We start from the raw sequence: 20,611 nt of genomic DNA on the forward strand, positions 1-20,611 counted from the left end.
CGCGTTTCTCGTGCGCAGCGTTGGCGCAATTCTCGTGCGCAGCGTTGGCGCAATTCTCGTGCACGCGCCAAGTTTTATTTTTTATCGCTTTTTCGCCGGTTTTCGATGGTTTTTCGTGATTTTTTTCGAGTTTTTGTTGGTTTTATGAGGAAAAAGTGGGTAATTTATGCTCTAAATGGGTTTGCCGCGCGAAATTATGCTGAAAAATATAAAAAATAGTGAAAGTAGGGTAGAAAAGTGGTAGGTCTTGAAAATGTTGGTTTTCTATCGATTTTCAGGTGAATTTTATTGAAAAAATGTTATAAAATTGGAAAATTCAAGAGAATTAGGCAGAAAATCCGTTTTTTTCACTGAAAAATGTCGATTTTTTCACTTTTTCGAGTTCTTTTGGTATAAAAAATCATTTTTCAGCAGTTTTTCGTGATTTTTAGCGTCATTTTTGTATGAAAGTAGATAATTTTGGTCTAGAAGTAATTAAATCAATATTCCTCTAGTTTTTCTTCAATTTTGACTATTTTTCGTAGAAAAAATTCATCTAAACCTGTTTTTCGAGGTTTTCAGCGTTATTTTGGCAAGTTTCCGACAATTTCCGTCCGGAAACTCGATTTTTTTCAGATTTCCCTGCGAAAAATAAGAATTAATACAAAAATTAACAAATTTTCATTAAAAATCCACAAAAATCGCCGCCTCAATACCATCCTTCCTTATAATCCCTGACTTCTGCCAATCTCAACTCGGGCAACGGCATTTTCAGCACCAAATAGTCCCAATAATACGTTTTTGTGAACAAATCGAGCACATCCGGCCGCGAATAGATATATGTCGTGTAGAATTTGCTGATTTTCTCATAGGATGAGACGGAGTCGGCGAATATCGACTCGGCGTCGGGACGCTGGAATTTTGGAGCGAAAATTTGGCAAAAATTGGTTAAAACTCGAAAAAATTGACAATTTTGGGGCTAAAAGAATATAAATGGTAGAAAAAAAGCGGAAAAATTGATTAAAAACCCGAAATTTGAGATTTTGAGTCGAAAAATGACTGAAAATGGAGGTTTGGATGCAAAAAATGGGATAATTTGGCCGGAAAAAAAAGAGATTTAACTAGAAAAATTGGGTTTTTTTTAGTTAAAAGATTGAGAATTTAAATGAAAATTCCAATTTTCCGCTTAAAAAGTGATTTTGAAACTGAAAAACTTGGTTTCTGACGCTTTTACCGTCAGAAATTCGTTTAAACTTGAGATTTCAGCAATTTCCAGCGAAAACTGAGTCAGTTGATTGAAAATTGGCATTTTCAGATAGTAATATCATTTTTGGTATCAATTTCAGTTAAAAATGAGAATTTTCAGCCAAAAACCTATTTTTCCAACCCAAAATCCCAAAAAATCCCTTTTGCAACTGTAATTTGATGTTCAAACCTCGAAAACCAGTGCAATTTCATTTTTTGTTGCCAAATTTGAGCCAAAATAATCAGAATTGTCTGGAAATGTGGCTAACAGTCTGAAATTTTAACCAAGACTCATTTTTTGAGTCGAAATGACCAAAATTGGCTGAAATAGACCAGAAACTCGTTATAAAACGGGATTTCTCGCTATATGAGACCGTTTCCAGCCAAAAATGCTCATTTCCAATTGTAGTTTGATGCAGATTTGGTTTGAGACGCTTTTCCGGTTTATTTGTGACCGAATTTGAGTCAAATTGGGTAGAAATGGCTTGAAATTTGGCTAAAAGACTCATTTTTGAGTCAATATGACCAAAATTGGCTTAAATAGACTATTTGAGACGGTTTCCAGCCAATTCCCCGCTTACCTTCGCCTCAGCATACGCTGGATTCGTTGGATTCGAGAATAGTGAGTGATCCACAAATTGGAATCTCTGATTCATTGATTCCATCTGACAGAACCAGTTTTGGGGCACAAATTTCATTTGATCCTCGGTTACTGTCTTGTTTTTGGCGTAGAGTTGAGTGATCTCCGCGTAGATCTTCACGAGATAACAACGAAGGTCCAGACGGCAGTTGTAGCACGGGCGGTCTTCTCTGGAATTAGGAAATTTCAGAAAATTCCTGATTTTCAGCGTGAAATGCTGAAAAATTCGTGATTTTTCACACATTTGAGCTGAAATTATGCTCGAAATATCGCTATACCGGGAAACCGCTGAGACAACATTTTGCAGTTTGATTACTGTAGAAAAAAACGGCAAAATTCGTGATTTTTCACCAATTTGAGCTGAAATTATGCTCGAAACACTGGAAAACCGCTGAAACAGTGCTTTGCAGTTTGATTACGGTACAAAAACTGCAAAATTCGTGATTTTTCACTCACTTCAGCTGCTGAAACAAGACTTTGCAGTTTGGTTACTGTAATAAATCTTATAAATCGGCGATTTTCTTTTTCAAGAGGTGCTAAAACAATATTTTTGACACAAAAATTGATTTTCAGCATCAAAAACAGCTAAAAACGTGATTTCTCACTGTTTTAGCTGATTTTCAGCATCAAAATCAGCTCTTTGAGCTCAATTGCTGTATAAAGCATTCACCTCACACACGTATCCATATAGTGATCCACAAATCTCTCTATTGGATCCCTCCGTGCGAAGAGAATCTTCCAATCCGCGAAATTCCGATCCAATTCTTGTTCTCTTTGTAGATCATCAAAATCAGAGAAGTATTGGAGAGAATCACTGTCACACGCTCTGACAATTGAGAAAGTTAGCTCCGCCCCTTTCAGTCATTAGAATGAAAATCTGTATGAAAAGACAGTCGTGGCCTAGGATCCGACCACTCGGCCATCGTGATATTTTACCACTAAAATGACGTCAGCTGGAAACGAGTGCTACCGTAATATTTTGGCGGGAAATTTGAATTTTTTTGGATTTTTCTATGTTGAATATCTTGAAAATCGAAAAATCCAATAAAATTCAAATTTCCCGCCAAAATATTACTGTAGCACACATTTCAGCTGTGCGTCATTTTCGTTTCGTGATAAAATGTCACCATGGTCGAGTTGTCGGATTCTATGCCACGACTGCATTTTATTCAGTTTTCCAAAAAAGATAAGCTCCGCCCACTTCTTGAGAAACACTCACGTCTCCTCATCGATTTTCTCCTGTAGACCACAGAGCACTTGTTGACCGATAAAAGTGTCCGTCTCACAAACGGCGGTCTTCGATTTGGTGATTGCCTGGAAATAGTGAGGAAATAGTGAGGTTTCGAGGTTTTTACTGCTATTTCAGCACTCAAAAGGCTGAAAATCGCAATTTCTACAGTAACCGGACCAAAACTCAAATTTTGAGGTTTTACTGCCTAAAATTGCAATTCCAGCACTCGAAAAGGCTGAAAATCGCAATTTCTACAGTAACCGGACTAAAACTCAAATTTTGAGGTTTTACTGCCTAAAATTGCAATTTCAGCACTCGAAAAGGCTGAAAATCCCAATTTCTACAGTAACCGGACTACAAGAAACGGTCGGGACACTTGAACTGTCCTGTATGCTTGAACTGCCTAAAATTACAGTTTCTGCACTCAAAAGACTTAAAAAGCTGAAAAATCACAATTTCTACGGTAATCGGACTCTGAAAACGGCATTTTTGCACTCACAGCCATCTTATTGGATACTTGAGCATATGCTGGAATATTGGTATACGATTCGAATCGTTTCTCCTCTCCCTCATCGATCCAAAGAGAATTCGTGTCGACAATAAAGTCGAACACATCGGATTTCTCCAAATCGCGAGGTTCCACAGAATCGATTAATTTAGAATTAGAGAAGAATAGAAGTTTGATGAGAATCAGAAGGATCACGGTAATTATTAGAATTCGTTGAGTCGAGGGGGACCACATTTTGAGAGGGAGTACGGTAGCTTCTGGCCAGAAATCCTATTTGGATTACTATAGATCCAGGATCTATCCGATTCTGAGTAAACGGTATCTGGAGGGCGGGATACTGTAGCTACGAATAACCAGAAATCCTATGTGGAGTACTGTAGATCGATCTAGGATCTATCGATTCTCAAAAGCAGATTCTGAGTATACGGTAGCAATCGCTTGGAGGATACTGTAGTCAGATTCTGAATACTGTAACTACCAGGAATACTGTAACTACCAGGAATACTGTAGCTGCCAGGAATACTGTAGTTGGATTCTGAGTATACGGTAGCTGGGATACTGTAGTCGGATTCTGTAACTACCAGGAATACGGTATCTCACTCGTAGCTAAGCCTATGCTAAACACAGAATCCGTTAGCCCAGACTTGCAAAATATCGGCCCGGCCCGGCTCGGCCCGTCGGCCCGGCCCGGCCCGGTCGGCCCGGAGTCAAAAAATGAGCACAACTTTTTCACAAAATTTTTCGAAATTTTTTGAAATTTTCGTCAAAAATAGTCAAAAATCCTATGTAAACTTGAGTTTTATCGATATGTAAAAACATAGTCGAAAATTCGACTTTTTTGCGAAAAAAAACAAAAAATTTTCAAAAAAATTCAAAATTTCAAATTTTTGTACTGTGACCCGGGCCGACCGGGCCGGGCCGGGCCAGGCCGGGCCGGGCCGGGCCGGGCCGGGCCGGGCCGGTGAAAATTCTCAAATCGGCCCGGCCCGGCCCGGCCCGGCCCGTTGCAAGTATGCGTTAGCCTACTGAAGTAAGCTATGTGTTTCTTATGTTTTATCTCCGGAATCTGACGAATCAAGATTCGCTTCTATAGATAGCCATCTTGAATATGGTTTAGAAGTGAAAACTAGTTGTTTCGTTTGTTTCTCGTTTCCCGATGATTTTGGAGACAGAATTGGGGATTCTGGATTAAAAAACTGGAGAAAATGATGATTTTTGACTGAAAATAATCAATTTTATAGCTGAAAATATCAAGTTTTGGCAGAAAATTGTCGATTTTTGGCTGAAAATGGTAAATTTTTGGCTGAAAATGATGGATTTTTGGCTGAAAAAGATCAATTTTTGGCTGAAAACACTCGAATTTTCACAGAAAATTGTCAATTTTCGGATGAAACTCACCTTTAAACCGGTTGTAAATAGGTGGAACTGCTTCCAGGTCCAAAATATGCTGAAAATTATCTAAAATTGCTTTAAATCCGTCAATTTTCTTTATTTTCAGCCGATTTTTTAAAACAAAATCTGAAATTTTCAGGTAGATTCTTCCGTTTTCTTCTCAAGAATAAGAAGACGTCAGCCGAGAACTTGAATATCGATCCATCTCACCAAGAGAGATGAGTAATCTATCGGATATCGGAAGCGCTTTGAATCAAGATGTACGATTTTTCAGCAATTTTCAACTGAAAATGTGGAAAAATAGATTTTTTTCACCAATTTCCGATGATTTTCAGCTATGCAAGGCAAAAATTTACTGAAAATTAGATAAATTACGAGTCGAAAATGGGATTTTTATGTCAAAAATAAGAAAAATCGACGATTTTCGAATGGAAATTACTGAAAAATTAAAGATTTCCGATGAATTTCACCGATCGAACACAGAAAATGATAGATTTCTCAGTGGGAAAACTGTGAAAATGTCAAAAATAGAAGTTTTATTCAGAAATGAATGAAAATCAATTTCAAATCATTCGGGAATCGAAGAGACGTTACAGTAATCTATAAATCGTTAAAAATTCTCGAAAAATTGTCTGAAAATTGCTCAAAAATGGTCAAAATGCCCTTTCTGGCCGAGATTTTTTCAGTTGTGTTTCTAGGTCATCGCTTTAGAACACAACAGAAAAAAGCTCAGCCAGGAAGGACATTTTGACCATTTTTGAGCAATTTTCAGACAGTTTTTTGAGAATTTTTAACGATTTATAGATTACTGTAACGTCTCTTTGATTCCCGCATGATTTGAATTTCTATTTTTTACATTTTCACAGTTTTCCTCGCACGGAGAAATCAATCCTTTTCTGTATTCTCTCGAAACAAAAATTTAATGATTTTTGGCTGAAATTCATCGGAAATCTTCAATTTTTCAGTCATTTCCATGCGAAAATTGTCGATTTTTCCTATTTTTGACATAAAAATCCCATTTACGACTCGAAATTTATCTAATTTCCAGTCAAATTTTGTGCTGAAAATCTAAAAGTTATCGGAAGTATGTGAAAAATCGATTTTTTCGTCATTTCCTTTTGTCAAATTGTCAATTTTGAGTGAAAACACTTCTTATTGGCTGAAACTGGTCAATTTATGACTGGAAATGGTTAATTTTTGGCTGAAAATAACCGATTTTTGGCTGGAAATGATCTATTTTCAGTGAAAACTCATATTTTTGGGTGAAAATAGTCAATTTTTGGCTGAAAATAGCCGATTTTTGACTGGAAATGGTCTATTTTCAGTGAAAACTCATATTTTTGACTGAAAATTGTCAATTTTCAGTTGAAATGATAAATTTTTCACTGAAAATGATAGGTTTTTAACTGAAAATAGTCTATTTTCGGGTGAAAATGATCAATTTTAGCTGAAAATCATAGGAAATTTGTGATTTTTCTGATTTTCAGCCAGAAAATCTATTTTTATATCGATTTTTTTCAGGAAAAAGACTACATCGAGTACATTGGAGTCGGCGTAGCCCATCATAAGCCACCGGCGAAAAAGATGCGACTAACGACGTCATCTGTATCGTCACTCATCGTGAATTCAGAAGTCAATCAGGAGCCGAAGAGTATCGACGTCTTCGCAAGCTCTCAACCGTCGAATGATGGATACGAAACGTGTCGAGAATCGATTGGAGATGAGGAAACGAGTGGAAATCCGGCTGAAAATGGTCAAAAATTGGCTGAAAATGACCAAAAAATGGCTGAAAATGCTCAAAAATCCGTTGAAAATGGTCAATTTTTGGCTGAAAATGCTCTAGAAATCGAATCGGAATACGTCGCCGACTCCCAGGAAGTCGAATCCGAGGGTTCTATGGAAATCGGAGAGGTTTTCGATGAAACAGAGATTTATGAGGCTGAAAAACGAGAAAAATCTGCTGAAAACAAGCAAAATGAGTCGAATTCGAGTCAAGAGGATGAGGAAGTGCTGAAAGAGATGGAAATCGAGATGAAGACGGCAGAAGAGGTGTGGAAATTGGGGAATTGCGGTGAAAATTGGTCGAAAATCGTGAAAATTGACTTAAAATTACCCAAAAATGAGATTTTTGCTGAAAATTGGCTGACAACCGGCCGAAAATCGTGGAAATTGATCTAAAAATACACAAAAATGGGATTTTTGCTGAAAATTGGCGGCTGAAAATCGGCTGAAAATCGTCAGAATCGAGCCAAAAATGAGTTTTTTGCTTAAAATCGGCTGAAATAGTCAAAATGCGTCCAGATGTCTTTTTTGACTGAAAATCAGCCTAAGATTGATTTTTGACGCTAAAATCGTGAAAATTGGCTGAAAATCGGTCAATAATTGGTTAAAAATCGTGAAAATTGACCGAAAATAATCCAAAAATGAGATTTTTGCTAAAAATTACCTGAAATTTTTCAAAATTGGCGCTGAAAACCGGTCATTTTCAGCCGTTTTTCTTCAAATTTTAGCCAAAAAACTCCCAAATTTTAGTTTAATAACTATTTGTCTGTCTGTGTGTCCCACTATCCCACCCCCGCATGCCACCATCTGTAATTTCCAGAATTCACTCCAAAAATCACCGTCATCTCAAGACATTTTTGACTACGAATCAGACAAATATCCACAGATTCTGGAGGATTCAGAATCCACTGACGTCGTCAGAAGACGACCGGATGAAGAAGAGGAGACGATGGAAGTGGATGAAAAAGAAGAAGAAGACGTCAGAATGGAGAATCAGGAAGAGGTTGCTGGAAAAAACGAGATTTCGGGCTGAAAATTGCAGATTTTTGAGTGAAAATTTGATAAAAATGCATGAATATCGGAATTTCCAGTCGAAATTTCAGAAAAATCGGCTCAAAATTGCATGTTTTTCCATAGAAAATGTCATTTTCAATGAATTTTCATCATTTTTATATGAAAAAACGAGAAAATCTAGGTTTTTGGTCGGAAAATTGTCATTTGCAGCCAATTTCCTAAGATTATGATCCAAGAATTCTGATTTTCCAGCTAAAATCACTTGAAAATCGGAAAATGGCACCAAAAAATGGCTGAAAATACTATTTTTCTGGAATTTCAACTCAAAAATACTGATTTATTAGCTGAAAATCGTCTGTAATCGTTTTACGGAGTTTCACACCACGTTTTCTCAGTTTCCGACCATTTTTAGACTGAAAATATGTCATTTTCAGCATTTTTTACTCAATTTTCATCCTAAATATGCTTTTCCATCGATTTATGTCAGAAAAATGGTGCGAGACGATATCTAGACCACTTCTATCAAAAAATCTATAATTTTCCCAGAAAATTGCATGTTGATAGATTGAAAATTGGAATTTCAAGTCAAAATTCTAGAAAAAAATCGGCTGAAAATGAGAATTTCAATTTGAAATTTCATAGAAATCGGCTGAAAATTGCATGGGAATGGAGAAATGCATGTTTTTACATTTGAAAAATTAGAAAACTAGGCAATATTGAATCAGAAAATGTTGAAAATTGAGTTATAGCAGTTTTCACTCGAAATTCCCGGAGATTTTGGGTTGAAAATAGAAAAAAACAAGAAATTTGACTGAAATTTGCGGTTTTTGAGCTCAAAATTACCGATTTTCAGCCTAAAAATGGTCTGGAGCACCTTTGACGCTTTTAATGCAAAAATTGAGCTCCAAAACAGAAAACGCGTCAAAGGCGCGCCAGTTTATAAATATAAATTCGGAAATTGGGACATCTGGAGTCCAGAGAGACGGTTTTTTTCTAGAAACGCGTCAAAGGTGCGCCAGACAAGATTTGGGGGAGTCTGGCGTACCTTTAGCGCGTACTTGAAAATTTCCTAGAGTTAACTATGTTGTTTTATGTCGAAAAATCGAATTTTCGAGCTAAAAATACAATTTTGAGTGGAAAATTTGATTTTCTAGCGATTTTTGGACATGAGACAATAGAAAAATGACTAGAAAATCAAGTTTTGGGCTGAAAATTGCAGATTTTTAGTCCAAAATTCCAATTTTTGAGATAAAAATCCAATTTTTGAGTCAAAAATCTTATTTTCAGATGAATACAGTAGCCGTCGTCGTAGCAGAAGAAGAAGACGTCGAAGAACAGAAAAGTGAGACGAAATCAGAGAGTTTGTGCCGAAAGAAGATAGAACGTGTCTCGTTGGAACCGGTTAGTAGCCGAAAATCGACAAAAAATGAAAATGTTTGGCTGAAAATCCTCAAAAATCGAAGTTTTTGATGGAAAAATGGCGATTTTTTCGATTTTCAGCCAAAAATCTGGAAATTAATTGAAAAATTTCCAGTTGTTCAAGTGAAAATCGTAAAAATATCAAGTCTGGCGCACCTGTGACGCGTTGAGCCCAATTTTCTGTTAGGAAAAGCGTCGAAGGTGCGCCAGACACATTTTAAAATCGAATTTCCGGGATTTTCAACAGATAATTGAGCAAACTATCGATTTTTGACTCGAAAATTATAGAAAAATGCAAAAATGTCGAGTCTGGCGCACCTTTGACGCGTTTGAGCCCAATTTTTTCGATTAGTAAAAGCGTCGAAGGCGCGCCAGACACATTTTAAAATCGAATTTCCGGATTTTCAGTGATTTTCAACCATTTTCTGTTGAAAATCCGTCAAAAATCACATTTTTTTCGCTTTTTCGCTTAAAAATCGTCTGAAAATCGTCTGAAAAAATTTTCCAGAATTCTGGCGATGAAGCCGAAGAGATCGTCTTATCAGAAGACGATGAGAAATCAGAAGACGTGAAGGCTGCTCCAGAAGACAAAAAGCCCACGACGACGTCACCCGTTGCTCCGAAGTCTAAACCGGCTCCTCGTCCCCGTCCAGACAATAAATATCTCATATTCAAACCGGATTTTCAGTCGCCGAATTGTAATCCGAAAACGAATTACAGATACTGTGAAGTGAATGAGATGCAGAAGCAGGCAGAATGTGAGAATTGGCTGAAAATTGATTGAAAAATGACTGAAAATTGAGGTTTTTGGCTGAAAACTCACCGAAAAATGATTGAAAACGCACATTTTTTGCTCAAAATTGTTAAGTTCTGGCTGAAAATATGGATTTTTGACTGATAACTAATAGAAAAATGACTGAAAAATCGAAATTTTGAGTCAAAAATGTGATTTTTCGAGCTAAAAATATAATTTTGAATCTGAAAATGACTGAAATTATGGGTTTTGGCTGAAAACTGATCGATAAATGATTGAAAATCGTGTTTTTTCTCTGAAAATTGTTTGAGGAATCGCTGAAAATAGAGGTTTTTCACTGAAAACAGCAAGAAAAATGACTGAAATTAAGATTTTCGCTGAAAATTCATTGTAAAATGACTGAAAATATGGCTTCTATCTGAAAATTTGGTCAAAAATGAGATTTTCAGAATCAAAAACATGATTTTGAATCTGAAAATGACTGAAAACTGATCGATAAATGGCTGAAAATCGGGTTTTGGCTTGAAACTGATAGAAAAAATGACTGAAAAATGGAATTTTTGAGCTAAAAACATGATTTTGAATCTGAAAATGACTGAAAACTGATCGATAAATGGCTGAAAATCGGGTTTTGGCTTGAAACTGATAGAAAAAATGACTGAAAAATGGAATTTTTGAGCTAAAAACATGATTTTGAATCTGAAAATGACTGAAATTAAGGGTTTTGGCTGAAAATTGATCGATAAATGGCTGAAATTTTTGTCGAAAATGAGATTTTTAAGCTAAAAACATGGTTTTTTCAAAATTATCAATGAAAAATTACAGTTTTCGGCTGAAAAAAGAGATTTTTTGGTTATTTCTAGCCAAAAACTTCATCTCTGGGTTTTATAGTCATAGATTCGTTTAAAACCTGAGATTTCAGCGATTTCCACCGGAAAATGAGCCAGTTGACTGAAAATCGGCATTTTCAGCCAGAAATTGACTATTTTCAATGAGTTTTCAGCCTAAAATGAGCATTTTTCAGCTCAAAATCCCATTTTCAGTCCAAATTTCACCTTGAAAACCATAAATCTCTAATTTCTTACAGTTTACCGATCTGGAATAGAACGTGTCATCATCAATCAGGATAAATACAGTAAGAAGACATGGGTAAGAAGCTCCGCCCCCTCCTTGAAACTCCGCCCCTAATCTAGTAATTTAAGAGAGATTTGCCGAATCCAAGATACGAGATGTACAAGAATTTACTGACTGGATACGCGAGAGAGAATCGATACAAAACGGACTGTTTGATGTTGTTCAGTGTAAGTTTTCGAAATGATTCAGAGGGTTTTTGACTGAAAATAATCGATTTTTAGTGAAAACTTATATTTTTGACTGAAAATGGTTCATTTTTGCTTGAAAATTGAAAATTTTTGCTGAAAATACATATTTATGGCTGAAAATGAGCAAATTTTGACTGAAAATAATCGATTTTTGACTGAAAATAGTCAAATTTTGGCTGAAAATAATCGATTTTTGACTGAAAATAGTCAAATTTTGGCTGAAAATAGTCAAATTTTGGCTGAAAACGATCAAATTTTGACTGAAAATAGTCAAATTTTGACTGAAAATAGTCGATTTTCGGCTGGAAATGGACTATTTATCTGTCGAAAACCCAGAAATATGAGTCTGGCGCACCTTTGACGCTTCCAAATCAAAAATTGAGGCTCACAACTGAGAACGCGTCAAAGGTGCGAAAATATATATTTATGGCTGAAAATGAGCAAATTTTGACTGAAAATAATCGATTTTTGACTGAAAATAGTCAAATTTTGGCTGAAAACGATCAAATTTTGACTGAAAATAGTCAAATTTTGACTGAAAATAGTCGATTTTCGGCTGGAAATGGACTATTTATCTGTCGAAAACCCAGAAATATGAGTCTGGCGCACCTTTGACGCTTCCAAATCAAAAATTGAGGCTCACAACTGAGAACGCGTCAAAGGTGCGAAAATATATATTTATGGCTGAAAATGACCAAATTTTGACTGAAAATAATCGATTTTTTGCTGAAAATACTCGATTCTCGGCTGGAAATGGGCTATTTTCAGTGAAAACTCATATTTTCAGTGCAAACTCATATTTTTGGCTGAAAACGATCAATTTTTGACTGGAAATAGTCAAATTTTGACTGAAAATGATCGATTTTCAGTGAAAACTCATGTTTTTTGACTGAAAATTGAAAAATTTTGCTGAAAATACATATTTATGGCTGAAAATGACCAAATTTTGACTGAAAATAATCGATTTTCGGCTGAAAATGCACCACTTATCTGTCGAAGTTCCGAAAATCGACTCTAATTTGAGTCTGGCGCACCTTTGACGCTTTTCCTAATCGAAAATTGAGGCTTAGAACTGAAAACGCGTCACAGGTGCGCCAGACTTAACATTTTTACGATTTTCACTTGAAAAACTGACAATTTTCAATTGATTTCCAGATTTTCGGTCTGAAATTCAATTTTCTATAATTTTCTAGTCAGGAGCTGAAAATACTCGATTCTCGGCTGGAAATGGTCTATTTTCAGTGAAAACTCATATTTTTGACTGAAAATGGTCAATTTTGGCTGAAACTAGTCAAATTTTTGTTGAAAACTGTCATTTTTAACTGAAAAATGATAGATTTTAACCAAAAAATGGTTCATTTTTGCTGAAAATTCTGAAATTTGTAGGGCCTGATCCACGATATGTGCGGAATGACAGTCTATCATCCATTCCCGGCGCTCTTTGGATATTTCTCCAAATATGAATCGTATCAAGGAAACAATCGATACGCGTTGGATCAATTCGGACGAGTCGTACAGATTGCGTTGTCTGGTTATCAGTTGTTGCCAGAGGTACAGTTTATAGAAGAAAATGAGCAAAAATTACGGATTTTTTGGGTGAAAAATTCACATTTTTTGATAAAAAATAGGTCTATCTGTGTTTCCTGATGTCCAAATGTCCGTTTTAACTGAAAAATTGCTGAAAATTGTGATTTTTCAGTGGAAAATTGACAATTTTGAGAATTTCTGTGTGTCTGTCCATCCGGATGTCCATTTTGAGCTGAAAATGAGCGAAAATTACAGATTTTTAGGTAGAAAACAACGGATTTTGATGAAAAATAGGTCTATCTGTGTTTCCGTGCGTCCAAATGTCCGTTTTAACTGGAAAATCGCTAAAAATTAGACATTTTCTGTGTGTCTGTTCGTCCGGATGTCTATTTTGAACTGGAAATGAGCGACAATAACGGATTTTTGATGAAAAATAGGTCTATCTGTGTTTCCGAGTGTCCAGATGCCCATTTTAACTGGAAAATTGCTGAAAATTGTGATTTTTCAGTGGAAAATTGACATTTTTGAGAATTTCTGTGTGTCTGTTCGTCCGGATGTCCATTTTGAGCTGAAAATGAGTGAAAATTACAGATTTTTGGTTTTTAGGTAGAAAATTCGCATTTTTTGATGTAAAATAGGTCTATCTGTGTTTCCGAGTGTCCAAATGTCCGTTTTAACAGAAAAATTGCTGAAAATTGAGATTTTTCAATGAAAAATAAGGTTTTTTTTCAGCGTATCTACTGTCTGATGGGCCAAGTTGAATCGGCTACACTCTCCCATCGACAGTGTGCTGCTCTCATCGCCAGAATGTTCTTCACCTCAACTGCTCCCAACTTTTTGGGGTTAGTTTCAGACATTTTTTGGCTGAAAATGGTTTATTTTGAGCTTAAAATTACCGAATTTGGCTGAAAATTGTCGATTTTTCATCCAAACGGGACTTTTCGAGAAAAATTTGTACATTTTGGCTTAAAATTGTCATTTTATGACCGAAAATCATTTATTTCTGACTGAAAATTATTCATTTTAGTCTGAAAATTCTCATTTTTTGAGGTTTTTTTAGGTGTGACCTAAAAGTGGTTATTTTGACCAAAAATCATTGATTCCTGGCTCAAAATTATGGAATTTTGGTCTGAAAATTTTCATTTTTGAGGTTTTCTAAATGAAAATGACCAACTTCTGGATGAAATACGCCAGTTCTTGGTCAAAAATGCTAAATTTTTGCCCAATCAGTGAAAATCGTGGATTTTGTCAATTTTCAGCCCAAAAATCACCGATTTCTAGCTGAAAATTACCATTTTTCGCAAGGAATGGGTAGTTTTCAACCGAATATCACTGATTCCTCGGCCAAAATGCTTGATTTCAGTCTAAAAATGCTCATATCTTGTGGTTTTTGACTGAAATTGACCGATTCTGGGCTTAAAATCCTCATTTTTTAGTCAATTTTTCATCAAAACTGGTCAATTTTAGTCGGAAAATTGTCATTTTCGCCGTAAAACGCCCGTAATATTTTCAGAATACTGAACTCTAACTCGCCGGTTGCCATTGAAAAACTCCGTTTCCTTTTCGCCTACTTCGATCGAATCTCGGCGAATCCACCCCAGGGAGTCGTCAGTTTCAGACGAATCAGCAGACATGAGGAAACATTGAGAACAACGAAATGGAGAGAGAGAAAATTCCAGAAACTTCCAGAAGTGACGATGATTGACGACGAGAGAATTGAACAGGCGACACAGTGCACGCAAGTTGATTTTGCAAACGCATTTCTCGGTGGAGGAGTGACGAAAGAGGGATCTGTTCAGGTTGGAAATTTAAATTACTGAAAAAATTGCTGATTTTTGAGCTGAAAATCGTATTTTCAGCAATATTTTTTGTCTGAAAATCACGTTTTTAGAGGAAAAAACTTCGAACATTTCATTTTTCCAAGAAAAATGAGAGTTTTCGGATTGAAAATGCAATTATTTTATTAAAAATTCAGTTTTTTGACCAGGAATTGGATTTTTACGAGAAAAATCAATCGAAAATGAATTTTTTTGCTTCCATTTCAGATATGATCCTGAAATTCGAAAATTGCAGTTTTTGTAGCTGAAAATCGTATTTTCAGCAATATTTCTTGTCTGAAAATCACATTTTCAGCCAGCAAAAAACTTTGAAAATGTCCTTCTTCTAAGAAAAATAAAGAATCGCGTTTTTAGCGGGGGAAAAATATCTCTAAAATAAGATTTTTACTATTAAATATTTTTCTTCAAAATTTTATATCAAAAATGAGTTTTATGACTGAAAATCTCATTTTCAGCCGGATTTTCGGATTGGAAATTCAATATTTAGTCTAAAATTGCAGTTTTTACTGAAAAATCCTCTCAAAAATGCTATTTTTGAGCAAAAAATCGCATTTTTCAACCATAAAAAATGAATTTTCAGCTAAAAATGTAAATCGTATAATATTTTTTGTCTGAAAATCACGTTTTTAGAGGAAAAAACTTTGGAAATTTCATTTTCCAAGAAAAATGAGGGTTTTCGGATTGAAAATGCAATTATCTGATTAAAAAATTCAGCTTTTTGACCAGGAATTGGATTTTTACGAGAAAAAATCAATCGAAAATGAATTTTTTTGCTTCCATTTCAGATATGATCCTGAAATTCGAAAATTGCAGTTTTTGTAGCTGAAAATCGTATTTTCAGCAATATTTTTCGTCTGAAAATCACGCTTTCAGCCAGCAAAAAAAAACGTTGAAAATATCCTTTTTCTAAGAAAAATGAAGACTTTCGGATTCGAAATGCAATTTTTTGGCTAAATGGCAAGTTTTTTGAGCTGAAAATCGCGTCTTTAGAGGGAAAAATATCTCAAAAATAAGATTTTTACTATTATATATGAGGTATCGCTCAATTTCAGACTGAAAATGATTTTTTTTCTTAAATTTTTTATATCAGTAATGAGTTTTATGACTGAAAATCACATTTTGAGCTGAAAGAAACTTTGATTTTTTCTATAAAAAATTAAATTTTTGGAGTCAAAAATGAGTTTTTTAGACTTAAAATTCAGTTTTTTTTAGCACAAATTGCAGCTTTACTTGAAAAATCTATCGAAATCTGTCAAAAATTCCATTTTTAGCCGATAATTCCCGTTTTCTGGGTTAGAAAACTAGATTTTCAGTCAAACTACAGCATTTTCAGTTCAATAATTAAATTTTGAGCTCAGAAACTGTGTTTTCAGCAATTTTTGAATGAAATTTCAATTTTTCAGGAAGAAATACGATTCCTGATGTGTCCAGAGATGATTGTCGGAATGTTATTGAGCAAGACAGCAATGCACAACACAGAATCATTCTCAATCATCGGTGCATATGTATACAGTTCGTACGACGGATACGGTAAGTGATTATGAGATCGAAAACTACATTTTTAGCTGAAAATTCATTTTTTATGGTTGAAAAATGCGATTTTTGCTCAAAAATAGCATTTTTGAGAGGATTTTTCAGTAAAAGCTGCAATTTTAGACTAAATATTGAATTTCCAATCCGAAAATCCGGCTGAAAATGAGATTTTCAGTCATAAAACTCATTTTTGATATAAAATTTTGAAGAAAAATATTTAATAGTAAAAATCTTATTTTAGAGATATTTTTCCCCCGCTAAAAACGCGATTCTTTATTTTTCTTAGAAGAAGGACATTTTCAAAGTTTTTTGCTGGCTGAAAACGTGATTTTCAGACAAAAAATATTATACGATTTTCAGCTCAAAAATCAGCAATTTTCGAATTTCAGGAACATCTCTGAAATGGAAGCAAAAAAATTCATTTTCGATTGATTTTTCTCGTAAAAATCCAATTCCTGGTCAAAAAGCTGAATTTTTTAATCAGATAATTGCATTTTCAATCCGAAAACCCTCATTTTTCTTGGAAAAATGAAATGTTCGAAGTTTTTTCCTCTAAAAACGTGATTTTCAGACAAAAAATATTATACGATTTTCAGCTCAAAAATCAGCAATTTTCGAATTTCAGGAACATCTCTGAAATGGAAGCAAAAAAATTCATTTTCGATTGATTTTTCTCGTAAAAATCCAATTCCTGGTCAAAAAGCTGAATTTTTTAATCAGATAATTGCATTTTCAATCCGAAAACCCTCATTTTTCTTGGAAAAATGAAATGTTCGAAGTTTTTTCCTCTAAAAACGTGATTTTCAGACAAAAAATATTGCTGAAAATACGATTTTCAGCTCAAAAATCAGCAATTTTTTCTAATTTCAGGAAAATCTCTGAAATGGAAGCCATTGCAACCGGAAGACGCTGATCAGAACGACTCGTCTCTCCGTGATAAATACGGACGTCTTCCGGTCGAAACGATTGCAATCTATGCGATTCAATACAATCGATGGAATGCATTAAGAGAACAAGTCGACGGAGAGAATATCATTCGAGAGATTCTCAAAGCAATCACCGGATTCACGGCTCAAGAAGGACACCCGTTCGAGACGGTTCCGATTCGGACGGGATGGTGGGGGTGTGGAGCATTCGGAGGGTGTAAACAGATGAAATGTAAGGGCGGTTTTATGGCGGTTTTTTCACTGAAAAATATTAGAAATGGGCCTTTTCATCGTTAAATGTGTTGAAAATCCGAAAATTCGGCTCAAAAATCTATCTGGCGCACCTTTGACGCGTTTAAATCGAAAATTGAGCTTCAAAACTGAAAACGCGCCAAAAGCGCGCCAGTGGATGCAAGCAGATGAAATGTGAGCGGTTTTTTGGGTTTTTGAAATGTTTTTGACTGAAAAAGTGGGGTTTTGGGCTGAAAAATGATAGAAAATGAAATTAAAAGCCATTTTTGATCTGAAAATGAAGTTTTTGAGGCGTTTTTGACTGGAAAAATGAGTTTTCAAGCTAAAATTCGACTCTAATTCGAGTCTGTCGCACCTTTGACGCGTTCAAATCGAAAATTGAGCTTCAAAACTGATAACGCGTCAAAGGTGCCCCATGGGTCTGGCGTACCGTTCGCACGATTTGTTTGTTTGTTTTTAGGCTGAAAAATGAGAGAAAATGACATTTCAAACCATTTTTAGATCTGAAAATGAAGTTTTAGAGATATTTTTGACTGGAAAAGTGGTTTTTCTGGCTGAAAAATGAGTTTTTAAAGAAATGAGGTTTCTAATTGTTTTAGCTGTCAATAGAGTTTTTGAGATGTTTTTGACTGGAAAAATGGGTTTTTTTCACTGAAAAATGAGTTTTGAAGGTAAAATTTCACTCTGAAATGTGCCTGGCGCGCCTTTGACGCGTTTAAATCGAAAATTGAGGCTCAAAACTGAAAACGCGTCAAAGGCGCGCCTGTTTATAATCATAAATTCGGAAATCGGGACATCTAGAGTCCTGAGAGACGGTTTCATTCTAGAAACGCGTCAAAGGTGCGCCAGACAAGATTTTTTTACAGTTTCCCATCGAGAACGTCTGAAAATCGATGATTTTAACGAGAAATTTAGGAAAAACGCGTCAAAGGCGCCCCAGATAGGAGTTTTCAGAACGAAAATCAGTGAAAATCAATATTTTCCCATTCAAAAATGCGTCAAAGGTGCGCCCGTCGCAGTATTTTCGGCGTTTTGAGGCTGAAAATTGAGCTTTTTACGCCATTTTTCTCACTAAATATTCAATTTTCAGTCATGATCCAAGTGATTGCCGCCGGATACGCTCGCCGCCCCCTCCAATTCTGTACATTTGGAGAGACGAAGCTCTCGGAGCAATGCAGAAAACTGATGGAAAAGTTGAAGGCCAAAGATGTCACTATTGGTAAGGAAATGTTGGAAAAATCATTGATTTTGGGCTGAAAATTCGAAAATTTGACTCTGAAATGTGTCTGGCGCACCTTTGACGCTCAAAACTGAAAACGCGTCAAAGGTACGCCAGACTCGACATTTTTTGCAATTTTCACTTGAAAATCGATTTTCGGTCTGAAAATGATAAATTATCGGTCGAAAATCCGGAAATTTTATACTAAAATGTGTCTGGCGCACCTTCGACGCTTTTCCTAATCGAAAATTGAGGCTTAGAACTGAAAACGCGTCACAGGTGCGCCAGACTTGATATTTTTACGATTTTCACTTGAAAAACTGAAATTTTTCAATTGATTTCAAGATTTTTAGCTGAAAATCGAATTTTCTATAATTTTCTGGCGTACCTTTGACGCTTCCAAATTGAAAAATGGGGGCTCTACGCGTAAAAGGTGCTCCATGAGTCTGGCGTACCTTTAGCGCTATTTGTTTTTTTGAAAACGCGCCAAAATGAGCGCCAGACGCGAAATTTTTTGCGATTTTCACTTGAAATTCTGAAAATTTTCTACATTTTTCAGCTGAAAATATACTTTTCGAGTGAAAAAATCGATTTTCAGGCTAAAAATACTCAACAATTCCAAAATTTCAGTAGATTTCCAGCCAAATCTCATATTTTTCTAGGTACCCTCTTCGGAATGCTCAGAAGGCTCGATGCGCTGCCGACACTCACCGACAGTACCGTCTTCGATTACATCTCCACGACGATCAGCGATCCCGGATGGAAGCAAGCCACGCCTCCCGTCCAGCATCAAGTACAGTAATCCAGGAGGCTCCGCCCAGTTTTCTGGCCCTTTTTCTGTTAAATTTGAGCCATTCTCCCCGTATTCTATGCTAGGCTCCGCCCATTTCCCCTTTCCCACCCCCAAGCTCCGCCCACTTGTTTCTGGCGTTTTTTTTCTGTTTTATTTAAGTAGTTTTGTCAAGCCCCGCCCTTTTTTCCCAATTTTATGCCCCAAGCTCCGCCTACTTTTTGCCCCTTTTTCTGTAAAATTTGAGCCATTTTCCCGTATTCTCTGCTAGGCTCCGCCCATTTCCCCTTTCCCACCCCCAAGCTCCGCCCACTTGTTTCTGGCGTTTTTTTTCTGTTTTATTTAAGTAGTTTTGTCAAGCCCCGCCCTTTTTTCCCAATTTTATGCCCCAAGCTCCGCCTACTTTTTGCCCCTTTTTCTGTAAAATTTGAGCCATTCTCCCCGTATTCTATGCTAGGCTCCGCCCATTTCCCCTTTCCCACCCCCAAGCTCCGCCCACTTGTTTCTGGCGTTTTTTTTCTGTTTTATTTAAGTAGTTTTGTCAAGCCCCGCCCTTTTTTCCCAATTTTATGCCCCAAGCTCCGCCTACTTTTTGCCCCTTTTTCTGTAAAATTTGAGCCATTTTCCCGTATTCTCTGCTAGGCTCCGCCCCTTTTCACCGTATTTTCCATTTCCAAGATCCGCCTATTATTTCTGGCGTTTTTCTGACAAATTTAAACCATTTTCCCGTATTTTATGATAAGCCCCGCCCACTTTTTTCCCTATTTTTCTCCGGATGCCCCGCCCCTTTTCATCGTATTTCTTTTTCCAAGCTCCGCCCACTTTCCCTTTTTTCTGTTAAATTTGAGCCGTTTTCCCGTATTCTATACTAGGCTCCGCCCCTTTTCTTCGCCTTTTGTCTTTTCAAAGATAGGCCACGCCCTCTTTTTCCTTTATTTCCCTCTTTGGCTCCGCCCCCTCTATCTTTCCGGTATTCTCTACATAATTTATAATGATCTCTGTCTGGCCCCGCCCAGTTTCCTCTCTATTTTTTCTGTTTTATACGTATTTTCGATATTTTTGGGACTACTTTTTTTTCATTTAATTATGATAATGATGATGTACATGAAATTTCCAGTGTCCCCCACTTAAATTTTCGGTTTTTTTGTTGTGATTTTTGGCAGAAACGCGCCTCCGACACGCCTGATGATCAGAAATTGTGAATTTCGAATTTCAGATCAATTTTTTTACTAAATGACGC

General features: G+C 36.1%; 2 protein-coding genes across 2 annotated transcripts; one reads left to right on the forward strand and one right to left on the reverse strand.

Moving 5' to 3' along the window:
* Window positions 1-688: 688 nt before the first annotated feature.
* On the reverse strand, window positions 689-3,837 carry GCK72_016033 (uncharacterized protein; the record flags this gene model as incomplete). The annotated part of the gene is made up of 5 exons (XM_053731277.1): window positions 689-892; window positions 1,806-2,034; window positions 2,535-2,690; window positions 3,084-3,178; window positions 3,595-3,837. 5 exons carry the CDS (start codon window positions 3,835-3,837, stop codon window positions 689-691), a joined length of 927 nt encoding a protein of 308 aa, XP_053586049.1.
* A 1,376-nt stretch (window positions 3,838-5,213) lies between these two features.
* Window positions 5,214-19,383, forward strand: GCK72_016034 (uncharacterized protein; the record flags this gene model as incomplete). The annotated part of the gene is made up of 14 exons (XM_053731278.1): window positions 5,214-5,255; window positions 6,517-7,044; window positions 7,598-7,780; window positions 9,079-9,192; window positions 9,719-9,968; window positions 11,052-11,113; window positions 11,167-11,265; window positions 12,673-12,837; window positions 13,546-13,655; window positions 14,327-14,612; window positions 16,055-16,181; window positions 17,055-17,342; window positions 18,453-18,581; window positions 19,244-19,383. The coding sequence occupies 14 exons, from the start codon at window positions 5,214-5,216 to the stop codon at window positions 19,381-19,383; spliced, it is 2,523 nt and encodes an 840-aa protein (XP_053586050.1).
* Between the last annotated feature and the right edge of the window lie 1,228 nt (window positions 19,384-20,611).

The sequence above is a fragment of the Caenorhabditis remanei genome, chromosome IV (assembly GCF_010183535.1).
Source record: "Caenorhabditis remanei strain PX506 chromosome IV, whole genome shotgun sequence".
Lineage (NCBI taxonomy): Eukaryota > Metazoa > Nematoda > Chromadorea > Rhabditida > Rhabditidae > Caenorhabditis > Caenorhabditis remanei.